This window comes from Gallus gallus, chromosome 5 (assembly GCF_016699485.2).
Source record: "Gallus gallus isolate bGalGal1 chromosome 5, bGalGal1.mat.broiler.GRCg7b, whole genome shotgun sequence".
Taxonomy (NCBI): domain Eukaryota; kingdom Metazoa; phylum Chordata; class Aves; order Galliformes; family Phasianidae; genus Gallus; species Gallus gallus.
In genome coordinates this window covers 15,979,435-15,995,284 of record NC_052536.1, presented here as the reverse complement: position 1 = coordinate 15,995,284, position 15,850 = coordinate 15,979,435, and the positions used below count along the sequence as shown (strand labels likewise).

Below are 15,850 nucleotides of genomic sequence, written 5' to 3'. Positions count from 1 at the left end.
ACCAAACATACAACACATTTTCATTTAAGAACACTATTTAACAGTCACCTTCTACATGCCTATGTACGTGTTGGATGAAGCAAGGGAAAGCTTGTCATGTCTAGAACAAAATGAACATTTGACAAATAATATACACATCATCTTGTAATTTGCAGATTTTCACTTTCAAGAGGGCAAAACTGGACCCCAAAGCCTACTACTGCAGGGCCACCAATGAAAGCAAAACTTACCCCATCACAGGATTGAGCACAATTGCACGAGGTTCGTCCAGATTTTCTGATATAAGGATCTTTCTTGATGTCCCATTCAAACGGGTCACTTCAATGCGGTCTGTTCCAGTATCAGTCCAGTACAGGTTCCTTGCCACCCAGTCCACAGCAATACCATCTGGATGGTTGATTTCTGTGGTTACCAGAGTCTGTGCTCCAGAGCCATCAAGGTACGCCCGACGAATTGCCCGAACATCATCATCAGTCCAGTAGATGTAGCCTTCCACAGGATCATAGTCTATGGCAATTGCATGCCTGATATTGTCTATCTGCAGAATAATGTCAGTGAAATCTGGCATGTCCAAGGAAATCCTTCTCAAGTCAGTCCTCCTAGCAAGCAGCAACACTTCTTCAGCACCTGGGGAGAAAACGATTCGTAGTATGTCTTTTGTTGTTGTTGAAGCCCCAGTAACAGAGTTATTTCACTACTAATGTGAACACTTTAACACAACACAGCAGTCTGTGAATTGCTGCTGTCACTGCAATAAGAGATATATTCACAACAAGGAGATCCAGCTTTCACTGAACTACAGACTCTGAACAGGGAGTTATTTCTAAACACTTCTCAACAAGCTATTTGTGCTGGCACTCTTACTTCACAATGACAGCATATATCTCCCAGCCCTCCAAACTAACATGGAACATCGCACTCAATCTAGAATGAGGACATCCATGCAAGTAGTTAGCTAGTCAACTGATTTGCTTTAAATCAGCAGCCCTCCATTAGCCAAATTAAAAAAAAATACACGCAGGTGAATTCCCAAAGAGCGCACCAACAGCCAGATCAAATGTGTTTTGCCTAAAATGCCAGACACCAAGCTCCAATTCCCAGCCTGTACAACAACCTAACACATTCTCCACGGAAAAAACAGGAACTGCACAGCATTAGCAACTCTGATTCTACAGGTAAAAAAAAGTGTTGGTAGTAACCAACGTTTAGCAAAGATTCCAAAACAATACTCATAAAGCCACTCTTGAAATGGCTGCAGGTATCAAATCCTATCTGTCTCTACCATTCCTCCAAGTAAGAAAGATTCAAACTTTTAAATATCAGCCGCATAATGGATGTTTCCCAAAACTACTTTCTCCACTATCAAGAAAGTAGCAATGGAAGAAGTTACAAAAGATAACCCAGGCTAAACACAGAATAATGCCATTTCTTTCATTAGCACGGACCAAAACAGTAATTTGGTGGGGTATGTCCAAATAGTTCATCACATTATACAGAATTCCCCAGCTTTCCAAACTTCCCACCAGCTGCATCACCGCATTAGACATGTTGTTTGACAGACAAACACTACATCATAAATAACAGAACAGAAGGCTTCAGTATTTCACAAACAAATCACATTAAGGATTTGTTCCAGACAGCCCAAGAAGAAAGCAAGGAACAGCTACAGCAAATATTTCTTATCTGGTCAAATCTGACACAAAACTAAGGCAATAGGATACTTTTCTCTCTCTTGCGCTCCACCACCCCACTGCCAAGTTTTACTGCAGTAGAACAACCCAGGCATACACACTTCTAAGACTAATGGAGTTTTCAGTATTCGCTTTCCGGCAACTTCTTCTATCAGCACAAGACCAGGACACAGTAAAATATAAGGTTGCTGAAGACATTTCCCCCACATGCTTCAGCACATAAAGAGCAATATATGTATTTTTCCTTCTCTCTCTAAATGTAGTTTCAGAACTGAAAAGTGTTGACATCTTAGCAAGACTCCAGAACTGGAAAGCAGAACAAAGTCATTTCCATTTTGTCCGGTACAGGAAACACCAAAAGTGGTAATTTCCAGGTCCCACCAACTGCCCAGATTAAATGAAAACAGTTGACATGGGACACATCTCCTTGAGAAATAAAGCTGAGTTTTTAGCCAGATCAGTTCACTACAGAGCTCCACGAACACTGCGCTGGCACGGGGAAGGCCTCCAGCAGGAATGCTCCTTCCAGACAGTGCTAGCTGACGAAGTTTGCTAACTACAGCATCAACTGAATCAGCGAACTTTGAAGGAAGGTATGGGCAGAAGGAAAGCATCAACAAATCAGAGCATAAGAACACAGAATTAGGAGGAAGGAGAGCCCATGTATTCTTGACAGTGAAGCAAGAGAGCAGTCTGCCTTCAAATTTCTTTAAGATTTTGTAACATCAAAGGCTGCAAAATAAAACTGTTTTTCAGGAAGCGTTCCTCACACTTGAAACTTCTGATTGCTTATCTGGACATACCAAAACCAGTAGATTGCAGCCCAAGTTAAAAAGGGAACAGCCCTGGGTGACCAGACAGCTTCCTCTAAGGCTTCTCTCCTCCTTTGCTCCCTGAGGAAAACACAGCAACAGTTTCTCATTTGTCAAGTTTCCCTTCTGTTAAGGGAACAACTTGTACCAGCAACTGTTAGAAAGCACTGCTAGTCAAACTCCTTTCAAAAGCTTTGTACATCTCCGGGAAAGAGGAGGAAAAATAATGGAATAACTAAGATGCTACTTGGTATTTTCTATCATGCTTACAAGTGTTGACTGACATGCCAAACAGTGGAAATTAATCAAGTGCTTTGGTAAAAAAAAAAAAACCAACCATGGTGAACATAAGATATATAGCTTATACCTCCCTCTTTCTCCATACTTCCTAAACGATCTCTGAATGATTAACTGCCTGTAATGGCATACAGTATACACGAAAGGTGACAGTGCTAACAACTCTATCTACTCCAACTACTCTAACAAATGCAAGACAATTTCCTTTTTTAAGCAAGCAGAAGATCATAGCTGTCAAGTACCTGAAAAAGCTGTCTGGGAAAAGAAGAAGTTCAGAGTCTGATAAGCTCTTCTCTATTTCAAGGACTACCCCAGCAAGAGTAACCTCACGGCTAAGCTGACATTTCTGGACAGAAAACAGGCCCACAAGAGCTCTGCTAGTTTCTAACCTAATGACAAGAATCTGCTTTCACAGCTGAAAGGGAGGACTTCAAAATATTAAAAGTTTGTACTCAAAACTCATCAATGCAGTTAAAAATGATAACTTTAGGAGGCCTGTTCAAATATCAGGGCTTGTCCAGAACATGTCAACGGTGGAAGCAGTAGAAGTGAAAAGGAAGCCAGGTCACCCAGATCCTGGATGTTACCTCAAATTGTACAGATGGTCCACCATTACACGGCTTCTTTACAGGAAAAAATTACCATAAATATTATCTGGCAACACAAATACATGGAAAATACTTAGTTTTCTAATGCAAGTTGAGATCACCCCCTAACAGCCAAAGGAAAAAAAGCTACTGGAGAGAGCATCTGCAGACCCTGATCTGCAACTGCAGAGCTCGGACAGCAAGCTACAATAGCACAGCAGCAACAGCAATAACAAAATACCTCATGAAATAAAGCTTTGTTTTGCTTCCATGGTTCTGAAATGTTTCACTGGTAGGAGTCAGAATAAAACCCCACAACTAGTGCAAGCAAAAACCCAGGCTCCAATGCTCAGTATGGAAAGGGGACGCACTTGGTCAACAAAACATTCCATAAAAAGCAGAGTAGGGATAAATACTTGTAGCTCAACTGTGTCAAGAAGTGAGCAGCACTGCAGCTGCTCAGCCACCCACAGCACTTGGTTTCATATTCACCTTACCTTCTAATCTCCATTATGTTAACGTCTGCAATCATAATCTTAATATTGAAGTATGTGCAGTGTGAAGCTGAATAGCACCAAATATATGCGTACAACTGATAACACAGCAATTACCAGCATTACATGCATTTCTAAGACGACCAACATTACAGGTATCCTTGCATGGGAACAGACAGATAAGAATCAAATGCATACATTTTGCCTCTTCACACGAATGATTGCATCTTCACCTTGGTTCATGGGGAACAAGGTCAGGGTTGAACGTACCAGAGGAAGGAACCAGCAGATGAAAACTTAAGGCCCAGATTATACCCACAGGCACTGAATGAACAACAGGCTGTAAGGCATCGTTAATGTCCTCCTAAAAACCATAAATAATTGCAAAACAGCAGTAATAACCAGACTCAACTGTATCTCATCCAGCTGTCCCACGTACACATTCACTTGCATACAAAATGATATTTTGACCAGGAAAGCAGGAACAGAGCAGTCACTACTCTTCGAATCAGCAATTGCACAATGGCTACAACCTCCTAGCAAAGGGAAAAAACAATCCTGTTTCTAACACACTCAGCCATTCAAACTTCTTCTGCAGGCAGGCGTAACTTTGGGAATATTCTGCACCATAGACATACACAGCTGAAAATGATCATGGAGAAGACAATTTGGCAATCCAGGGCTTCAGGATTAGGCTGTTTTCTCTGTTGACCCATCCGACCAGAAAAAGAATAACAATAATTTCACTTGACAAGTGGGACAGGACAGCTCATTGGTAGTTGAACTGAACATTTTTTTTGGAAAATTCTTGTCATTTTTAACATGCCTCCAACTGACATTTATGGGAAAAAGAAATAATAAAGGGAATGAGCTACTTGACTGATTTAAAGTTCTGGCTGCTCGGCAATTTGTGTTGGAGAGATGCAACTACTTAAAATGAAGTCAAATGGTTACACAATAAGGCTCTTGACAGACACTATCTACATCCTTAGGCATTACAAGACACGTGAACAGAGACAGTGTTAACACTGTGTGTCCTGTTAGATTCTTCCTCACATCCCTTTTGAAAGCTGGTAGAAGTCCATCATGGTGGACAGTTTTTGACAGGTGCAGAAATCCCAGCCTTTATTACAACGTGCTCCAAACATTAGTGTTTTTCATTACTGTATTTTCCTCTATTAACCCATTTCTAGTATAAAGAAAAGAGAAAGTTGGCACTGGGCTCTGAGCACAGCACTATGAGATGAGAACTGATTTCAGCAGCCTTGTTGGTTCTTTCCAAAAACCTGGACAAACACGCTCGTCTGGCTCATTAGTTTTATCTGCATCATGGAGGCATTTTGATTATTACTGTTGCTAGGAATGTTTTCAAGGCAACAGAAGTGTTACGCTGTGACTTGTCTGCTGTAACGCTAGATAACCCAGAACCTGCCTAGTACTTATAGTGAGCTGTTTATCCAGTGCTGGAGTGCTACAGCAGTTATGTGATTAAACTGATGTTCACAAACCTCTCACTGTACTCTTGTAACCGCACAACAAAGAGATTCCCACAGAATCACTATTTTAACATTCTCATGTCATCATCACACCATGATCTACTCCCTTTGTTTCACTTTTTTTTTCCCCTTGTGGGGTACGTGAGGGAAAATGCAAACTACCCCAAGTACTACAACATCACAGCAGTTTATGAGAAGTCCTCCATGCAAACCATAGGTCAGAACACCAGAAGGAATGAGGCCACTCTAGAGCTGCCTTTCAGAAAGCATTTAAAGTGACTCAGTTTCAAGCTCTTTTATTTTTCCCACCAGTTTAAAACTTTTAACTATTTTACTTGAGTACATTGTTGGGTTTTTTTTATCCACTAAAAGCATCTTGCAACCTTCCATGGAATTTTCAGCATGTCTGATACCCATAAAAACCCATGAAATGCTCTGCTAAACGTGCAGAACCAGTGCTAACAGTATCTCAATTTTAAAAGAAAGCAAACAAACAGAACAGAAAAATGCAAGGCAGTTATTCTCACTTCCTGAAGACTAAATTCTCTTCGCAATCCAGAAATCCCACAGAAGCAGGTTAGGAGACTTTTTTGTTTGTACATGTGATGCTTTCCTCCCATTCCCAGTAACCAATTATTTCTAATACTCATACTAGGTATAGTGTTTGCTTTGATTTCCTTGTTTTGTGTGCTCGCTATTAAAAATTCATGCTTCAGCACTGAAAATGGCAGCTGCATTCTATTTGCAAAATTAACTGCAATCAGAGCTGACAGCAGTGAAGCAGGCCATCTCACCAGCCTGACAAGAGCCTTTTTTATTCTTCCCTTGGCCCACTTCACATTTGACAAGTGACAAGACGTCTATAATACAGTAACAAATGCTCCAATTTATTCACCCAATCTAAACAAATGTAGACTGCAGTGGTTCCTTCTGCTAATCTATGCCAGAAAACACCATGCTATTCCTTTCCCATTTGTCTGCCTGCTAATCAGGCCAGAACAATGCTCCATTGTGGGACTCTTCCCCTAGTTCAGTGTACACGCATGTGCATACACACCCAGTCTATATAAAGGCAACTTTTGAGATCTCTATATTTGTGGGGAGGGGAAAAAAAAAAAATCAGATAAACTGCAATAATGGTAAAGCTTTTCATTCTTCTTTGTGGAACAAAGCAGTCAGCTCTTTTTGAAAGCAGTCCATTAGAGAGTACTCTGACTGCAGGCAACTCTTTTACAGGCTGTTTGAAATAAGGGGGGTGGAAGAAAGCTTAATTATTCTGTATGGAGTGTATAAAAATAAGAAATGCTGCCATGCTGTTTAACAATCTCAACAATATTTAAAACTTACAACATCTTGCATAATGCTCAGCATCAGCCAGTCTTCACACCACAGGAAGAATGATGTAATGAAATTATGAGAGGTTTAAAGCTGGTATCAAACCCCGCTCCTGCTATTCAACTTCTGCAGAGCCTAAAAACATTTAAGGAGATCGAACAAACTTTGGGAATACCCACAAATAAAGACCACTGCTTCATACTGCAGTGGTGCCGGCTCTGAGCTGGGAGAAACAGGGAACATACTCTCCTATTCGACTCTACCAGGAGAAGCAACACATATTGGGTTTATCAGTTAAAACTGAGAGTTGCATGCAGTGATTGTATGCAACCAACAAAACAGAAACAGGAAAGGTTTATTTGAAAGAACGTTTTGAGTGCCCACATTTGGACAGAGCTTGAACTGAAAGGTAAGTAGGCACAAGGAAAACTAACACTTATGACAAAGAAAGGAAATACCAGAGCACTCACGTAACTCATAAATTACATCATATCTCCCTGCACATTGTAGTGAAAAGGCTGTCGTCCAGCGTTTCTCCTGCTATCTCAGTAGCAGACTCCTAATAGTTACTTTGCCTAGATCAGGAAAGAGCTACAGTTTCAAACAGAGTTATGACACATTCACAAACCATCAAACAAGTACCTCAAACAGAATATTAATTAAACTCTACGGGTGATAGGACCATCAGCACAGAACAGCTGAGTAAAACATAAGCAATGCCTCTTCTAAATGTTACACAGAAGAGGCATTAACAACCTGTTCTAGTTTAAGGCCTAGGATCTATAGAACATCTGAAGATTGTACATACCTAATATTCCAGTTGGGAGCACAGAGCTTTTAAGGCTACTGCCTTACAGAGAGAGAAGTGGCTAGCTCGGAGGGAGATTTTTCCAGTTATCACTGCACTGGCAGTAACCTGAATCAAAGATCAGTACAACTGCGTGGCTCATGCTGCACCAAGAAAAAGAATCTGCTCTTACACAGAGACTCCATCTAAAGACCTCAAAACAGTTCAACAATTAAGTCTTAACCCCTGCCCTGAGGTCTGGCTATCTACATGCTATGTGCTTTAAATAGAGAGCACAGGAAGTTGGAAATGTTAAGTGGTAAACCTGAATGTTAACTTATAGACCTCATAGTCCCAGCTCCCACTTTTAATTCGCAAAAAACCCATCTCTTGGCATAGAATTCTTAATAACAGTATATATTGCAAGCCATAGGAAAAAGGATGGACCAAGAAAAAGTCTGCTACAAATTCTTACTTCTAGAAATACAGTGCAAGTATTGGATTTTGGTATGTCCTTGCAGAGCATAGTTTTAAAACACCTATTTTTTGCAGCCTGATATACATATAGCCTGAGACAGCAGGGCTGTATATGAAATCTCTACCTTTTAAAGCAGTTCAGCAACTTCACTGCTTTCTGCTAAACAGATTTTTGGTGCTGACATCTTCAAACACCAACAATCAAAAACTGGCAAGATACATAATTAATACTTTTTTCCCTGAAATACTGGACAGAAGAAACACAACAGTTTTACTACAATCCCATTTCTGTTGCATTCTAAATGCAAAAGTTTCAAACTCACCTAGAAACCGTACATACATTGGTTTCTCTGCAGTGTTTTCCTCCTTAACATCACATCCCAAAGGCTCCCCGGAGGCTGATAGCTGCATAGTGCTCTGAAGTTTAAGTGCTAATTATTACGTCCCAAGTATGATGGAGCCACAGAATACATGGCCATCATCACCTGCTAAAGGGTATATATCATGGAAAAAGCTATCAGCAATCCTACATTTGGGTTTGCAGATCTCAAGCTTTCTGTTGCTACTTTGCTTCAGTAAAAGGGTGCTTGCTCACAGTATGCTTGAAGAGGCAGTCAAGCTGCAGAAGCTGAACAAGTTAGCACTGAGACTTGGTAACTTTCCATGGGCAGGTACTTAGCACATGGAGAATGAGAGATAACAAAGTTTACACATAAACCTTCTCAGCACAGACAAAGGTGTGGTTCTGCTGAAGTATAAAAACTGAGCTGATCAGAAGAAACGTGAACAACGTTTCAACGTTGAACAACGTGAACAAAATGAGTTAGCTACCATCTCTTACGAGAATGCATTTCAGTTTTTCAGAGCAGTCACCAATCTGAAACACGCACCAATCTGGAAGGTGTTTCATTCCTTGCTCCTGTAAACTTGCTGAAAACAGAGCTGGAAGACAGTAAGGCAGACAGACCTTCCACTCCCTCCAGGTTTGTTCCTTACAGCGTGTTTCTAATGGCTGCTATCCAGTGAAATTTTAAACAAGGCCATTTCCATGAGAGGCTATTTCATTTCTGAGCTACAGAAAGTACTCCCCATTTAGAAGGATAAAGGATGCTATGAATAGAAAATAATGTAATCTTTTCATACAGATCAAATGAAATCATAACCATAACATACAGACAAAAGCAAGGGAAAAACAGATTCAAGACAAACAATACCTGCAAATAAAGAAAAAAAAACCCTTAATTTTTGTGAAATAGAGTAGAACTAGGAGGAGGGAAACTATTGCTTTGCTTAACTTATACAGCCAAGGTTCAAAACCAGCACAGAAATGAACAAACCTTCCGCCATTCCAATTCCTATGCATGCAGAAGCAACAGAAAAAAAAAAATCACAAAAAAAAGTGTAAGAACCCTAGGACATGTTTTGGAGGACGTATATTCATCCACTTATTTGCAGAGCAGCCTCTAGATTTCCTAATCCATTACTCATTGCTGGACAGTTTTTACAATTCTTTCTGCTTAACTGCAAAGACATCTCAGTGAAATGTAGCTCCACACGTATGATTTCCAACTACGTAAATGCAATTCCAGCTCACTGTTTTAGTGCTCAAGGATCAATCTGATATGTTTGGAGTGAGTAGTGTATCATGGTCAAAATGGGCCTGGATGTAGGGAATAAAGTGTTATTTCCCCATTCACCAACTGCATCTCCTTTTCATAGCCTAGAATTTGTAGAGATCTCCTCCTTGCAGGAACTCCACCGTATACCCCTTGTGAAAGTGACCTATTACCCAAACTTTCCCTCTTATCTAGTGCAAAACACCCATAGATCCTTTCATAACTTCATCTGCTGGAGGGTTGGAAATAACACAGATAAAGTTACAGAACAGAAATGGTAGCAGACATTTAGGGAGATGCCAATTACATAAATCCCTGATTCAAGGAAGCCATCTTCAAGAAGGACCCAGCTCAGTCTAACAGAAAAAAATACATGGGGTTAGCTACACTTAACAGGCAAAGGAAAAACCACTGGGAGAGCAGCAGCAAGATGAGGAACAAGAAGTCCTCCCAATATTACAAATGAGATCGCCTTACAGTAGTCAGATGACAGGCGCAGGGCAGAAGGCATCTGTGAAGTCAAAGCATAGTGCAACCAAAGTAACTCCCCTCTCCCCCCCCATAGTTGGATTTAAATCAGATAACATGCGAGGGAAAGAGACAGGCATGCAGGCATTCTTTCAGTATTTTCCTCCACAATATTTTTTTGTTGGAATTAGAATATTTCTATTGTTTGTTTTCCCCATGACAGAGAGATCAGTACATGATTGCTCCTTCCTTCTGTTTTGCATTGTGAAGAAAGGAAAGGAGAAATAACACAGTTGGGAATATTACCCAACTCTGATGAACTGCCTCAACAACAGAATCAAGGATTAAAAAAAAAAGGCAGCTGAACTCCTGAAGCTACTGCCTTCTTCCCCAGTTATAAAAACAGAGGTCTATTTTGAGAAGCCAGAATTCCATAGTTCATTTCAAAAACTACAAATGTTATGCCTTCAAAGAAGAAATTCTACAGCTCCTATGAGGGACTGACTCAAAAGCCAAAGTTTCCCCACTTTGAAGCAAATAACAGTTGCTTTGTACTGCAGACACGCTTCTCTGGTGAGCTGAGGTCAACATGCCGCACCTCAGATAACCACTTACGTTCTGATATGCCAGGTACAAGATATCTGCAAAAGCAGCTAGCTAATTAGAAAGTAGTCATCACCCATTAGCCACAATTTGCACAGGAAATAGATAGTTTTTCTAGAGAAACAAACAGGTTCCTCTCCAAACTTCAGTTTACACAACTGTTGTGGGTTAGCCTTGGTAGGCAGCTCAGCATCACTCAGCCACTCACTCACTGCCCCCCAGTGGGATGGGGAAGAGGATCAATTGGAAGGGTAAAAGTGAGAAAACTCTTGGATTAAGACAATTTAATAGGTAAAAAAAAAAAAACACTGCACACAAGCAAAGCAAAACGAAGAATCCATTCACTATTTCCCATGTGCGGGGAAAATAAATGATGCTCAGGTGAAATTGCTATATTTACGTTTAGAGTAAAAATATGTAGTTTTACTGAAATGTTTTATCCATATATTATAACAAAGCGTTACTGAGAAGCAAATGAAACCGTAAGATAGCTTTTAGAACCTTGGGGTAGGCAGCTTCCAGAAACTGCAGGGATACTGGAATAACTTTGAGCTCCTATAGTTCTGAGAACCTCTACTGAAAAGACATATGATTTTTTTAAAAAAATATATTACTGAAGTCCTAGTTTCTTCTATCCATTTCAACTCTGTAGACCTGAGGCTCTGTGGCCTATTTGCTATTTGTCTATTGCTGATCATACCAAACAGAACTCTGAAAACATGCTTAGAACAGACATAATTTTTTACTTCAGTCTTTAATTACTTGCATCAGAAAGTAACTACAGGAAGAACCTAAAAATTAACTGAAGCAGGCCAACAATTTTATGACACAATGAACAAAGCCAATTAGGTAGTATTACAAATCCCTTTTAAACGGCTGCAACCAAATTCTTGTTCTATTCTCAGAGATTCATAGGATTACTCAAGTAGGCTTTGAGAAGACTTTCAAACAAACATACAAATCAAGAAAGCCACCTGGTCTCAGAACTGAAGTTCTGTTTTGAAATATGACATTTCAGGGTTCAGTTATTCCTGCAAATTACATGGTAATTAGAATTATTACTGAATAGATCACTCTCCACAGGCACTTCCTTCAGACTAGAGCTGTTGGGCTCTAACAGGCATTACAAATGGCAGCTTCCTTACCTTACACATGGATAAGACCGGGTGGGTCCTATCACTCAAAGATGTGAAAGGAATGTGTTACTTCTTGGTTCACACAGTGCCTGTCAGGCAACAGATATTAATGCCATTTCATGAGCTGCTTTTACCAACTCAGGTTACAGAACCCCCTCAGAGTTGCACAGAAGTTGCATGACTCTCAGCTTCCTGGGAGTTACACTGATTACGATCTCTTTGTTTTTAGTACCTCAGGCCATAATACAAACAGAGCTCCTTGTCCTCCCTTCCAGCAAAGGGTGGTCCAATACAGCTTCATAAGTAATTTCAAAGATCTTGGCTTGAAAGCTCACTTTAAAAATCACAGAATCGTAAAATATCCTGAGTTGGAAGGGACCCAAAGGATTGTTGAATCAAACTCCTGACTCGACACATGGTTTAATTTTTAGGTGATCCTATGTTTGAGCACTGCCCAAACACACTCCTTGAACTCCGACAGCTCAAGGCTGTGCCCACAGCCCTGAGCAACCTGTTCCATGCTCACCATTTCTGGAGAAGAACTCAACCTGACCTACAGAGCTCCATCAGGCCCTGTCTCTATCACACAGAGCAGAGCTCAGCGCTGCCCCTCCGCTCCCTGTGAGGAGCTGCAGCCACCATGAGGCCTCCCCTCAGCTCCTCTGCTCTAGGCTGAACAAACCCAGGCACCTCACCTGCTCCTTACACACCTTGCCCTCCAAATCCTTCACCATCTTCATAGCCCTCCTCTGGATGCTCTCTTAATAGGTTTTTATAGCCTTCTGATATTGTGGCACCCAAAACCATACACAGTTTTGGAGGCGATGCCACACAGCGCAGAGCAGAGCGGGAATTCTTACTGAGCGCTCACAGGACTGCTAATGGAACAATTCTGTTACCATAACGAATGGAGAGGGAATTGCAACCTTCCTACACAGTCCTACAACTGCTAGTGAAGCACTTACCTTGTCTACACCTTCAGCAATCAAATACACCAATCAACAAAGCCTGCCACTATACAGACAAGAAAAAGCTTGCTAATATTTATCAAATGTTGCACAAATCTTTTGCTAGCAAATCCGGCTATGGGTGCAGACAGAGAGGAAAACTCAACTGATGAAAACTTCCGATAACAGGTGCTTTGTTTTCATGCTAGCCTGCTGATCATGGCTTTTTTCCTTTAGAAACATAAAACCTGTCCTCACACTGCAGAGAGCTCTATATGTAGGCAGTTCTCTGCGTACCTTTTAAGAACCAGGTCATGTTATCAGTGAGCAAAGAAACGTCACACACCAACAGGGCAAAACACAGCAACACCATGTCTGAAGGGCAGTAACAAAACATCTGATACTTGCACAAAACAAGTGCACATTCCCAGAGAGGATCTTGTGCACGATGCCAGTTGTCATCTATCCATATACATCACTAATAATGTGAAATATGTCTACTGTATAGCTTTTTCCCCTTTACATAGGGTAACTCTTCAGCACCAGAGAGAAAACAGTATGAACCCTTACAGGAAGCCAAAATTAAAGAATAATGAATTATTCACTCAACACAGATACAGTAGTTATAAATATTGATTTGTTGAAGCAATATGTTCAGAAAAAGGCTACAGATCCACTTCTGAAGTTTCAATCCATAAAGACACAATCAACAGCAAACAAAACAGTGGCATAGCCTGTCCCTGAATTCACGTTTTCTTTATTACCTGGGTAAATTACCATTTAATACTGTTACTCTGCAACAAGCTACAACTCTCATATCTGGATGTTCTGCATGTGCACATTCCCAGTCTCAAGGCTTATCTGCACAAGGATACTTCCTGACAGAACTATACAGTAACATTATATAGCTATATTTGTACCAGTAAACTGCCAACATGGACAGATTTTGAGAACAAAATGCTTTTTCCTCTTACAGAGAAATTCAAGGTACTATTTTTGCAATTCACTTCAAAGTCTAATGTCAAGGAAGCCGATATGCCTAAGTGACATAGCACTTTGGCTAACAGGCAGCAAAATGGAGAGGTGGTCAACACTGTTGCATCTGTAGTTCTTGACACAACTTTACCACAAAGGACTCGTGCAGAGAACAAAAAGTCAGTTCCTTGCAACCAAGGAGTTAATTTTAATTAATAAGAGTGGAAAGAGAAGCACATGGATGCTGGCATAAGGCAGACAGGACAACAAAAGACGTGGAGCTTGGGAAAGAAATAATCCATAAAACTGAACCAAAAGGCCACATTCTTATGCAAAACCAGATTTCCTGTTCCCATCCCACTTTTTTGCCCTCCTTTGACAGAACACCCTTGACAGATTGTCTGGCTTAACAATGGAAAGGTGAAAGCACAGTATAAGCAGTCACTCCTGCTTGTGCTATCCGCCAAAATGCCAGAAGCAGGCTGACCTTCATTCCCACTGCCAGAAACATAAGGTCAATATGAACGTCTAAAAAGGTTGTCCTGCATATTCAGCAACGTTTTTTAAAGGCTGTGAAAGGGAAACTTTCCAAAGCTAGAAGGAAAGAGAAAGGTCTTTCAAGCAGCTGCAAGAACTACCTTATAAGCCTTTCAATTGCATCAGGATGAGCTAATAAAGCTGGCCCTTAAGCCCTGGAGATTCAGCGTTCAAATTCTGCTTCAAGTTCACAAATGAAAAGAGACTATTATGCTTGCTTTATTACTTAGAGGAATCGAGCCACATCAGAAAATAACTACACACTTTGACTTGCCTCCTGAAAATGCAGCACAGACAGGCAATGGAAGGTCCTTCAGTCTGTCTGCAGAACCTTGCCTGGTAGCATCCCTACGGCTACATGTGTTAATCCCATGTTTTGCTACAATGAATTTTTAAAAGAAGCTTCCTGAACAATAATAAAGCCAAGTTCTCTAAGTACACCACTTGACTCACGCAATTTATTGACATGAATATACATCTAGTTATGTACTTCACTTAAAGCATGCTCTCTAGCTATTATTCTTTGAATGGCTTTTTTTTTTTTCCTGGTAACAAAAGAAAAGATTCCTCATCGATGTTTCAGTGATAGAGAACTGAAACCCAAAAATCTACTTTTCCTACTTCTATTATCTCATTCAGTTTTATAAGCTGCTTTGTACAAAGCCTTGGCTCACTTTATATTAATTTTTAAAGTGTCCAAAAAATACAATACCTCATATATCTCTCCACAAAGAACAGCCCAAAGGGAAAGATGGATTAGTCATCTTCAGCACCAGGAATGCGATATTTTCAGTTTGAAACTTAATTTTTCATTTCTCTGTTCAGATTATTTCATTATGAAACTAATGGGTACAGGGAGAAAATATGAGTTTATCTCTGAAACAGTATAGGGGCACCCCAGACTAAGCCTCAACTGCTTTTGGCAAGTATTAAGCATATTGCATTTTGATATGCAACTGGAAGGTAACAGTTCAGCCACCACTATGCACCGGTAACTACAGACCATTGAACAAAAGGGAGCAAACCTCTGCCTATGGGCCCCCACTCAAATGGAAAGAGGTCCTACAGTAACTTTCCTCTAACAAATTCCTTGTACAATGGCCTCCACATGCTACTCCATTTCTACAAAGAACTGGCAACACAAAATACAGCCAAAAGGCAGAAAATTTGGCAAAAGTTTGGTAACTTGGTAGGATATTTGAGTGCAAAATTTCTGCAGCAAGGACAACATCTCTGCAATTTCAGGAGAACACTGACATTTCAATGTGTCAGCCAGTTCCATTCCATTTACTTTTTCAAGATTCAACTTTTAAGTAATAAACCCAAACCAAGTCAACACCGCTACTGTAGAAAAGCCAAGCTCTTACCTGATTTGCACGTCCTGCCATCATCTTCCAGCTGCACACCAGTGGGACAGGCACAGCTATAGAAGGGGTCTCTTGGTGATAGCAGGCACAGATGGGAGCAACCACCATTGTTTTCTTCACAGGGAGTGTGAACTTCAAGAAACCAAACAATCAATCAGGTTTATTTTCCTTTTTCTACATTATCTAAAGCATGCTTTTTCTTTCTCCCCTATGAGGAAGAAAACA

At 40.5% G+C, this 15,850-nt stretch overlaps 1 protein-coding gene across 2 annotated transcripts in view; it reads right to left on the bottom strand.

The window, feature by feature from the left end:
- LRP5 (LDL receptor related protein 5) overlaps nucleotides 1-15,850 on the bottom strand; it is a 134,355-nt gene that overhangs the window by 65,223 nt on the left and 53,282 nt on the right. For both annotated transcript variants that reach the window (NM_001012897.2, XM_040700872.2), the window contains exons 5-6: nucleotides 15,626-15,757; nucleotides 231-627 (exon numbers count right to left, since the gene is read on the bottom strand). In NM_001012897.2, coding sequence (NP_001012915.1) covers nucleotides 231-627; nucleotides 15,626-15,757 — 529 coding nt within the window. The remainder of the gene's footprint in view (nucleotides 1-230; nucleotides 628-15,625; nucleotides 15,758-15,850) is intronic.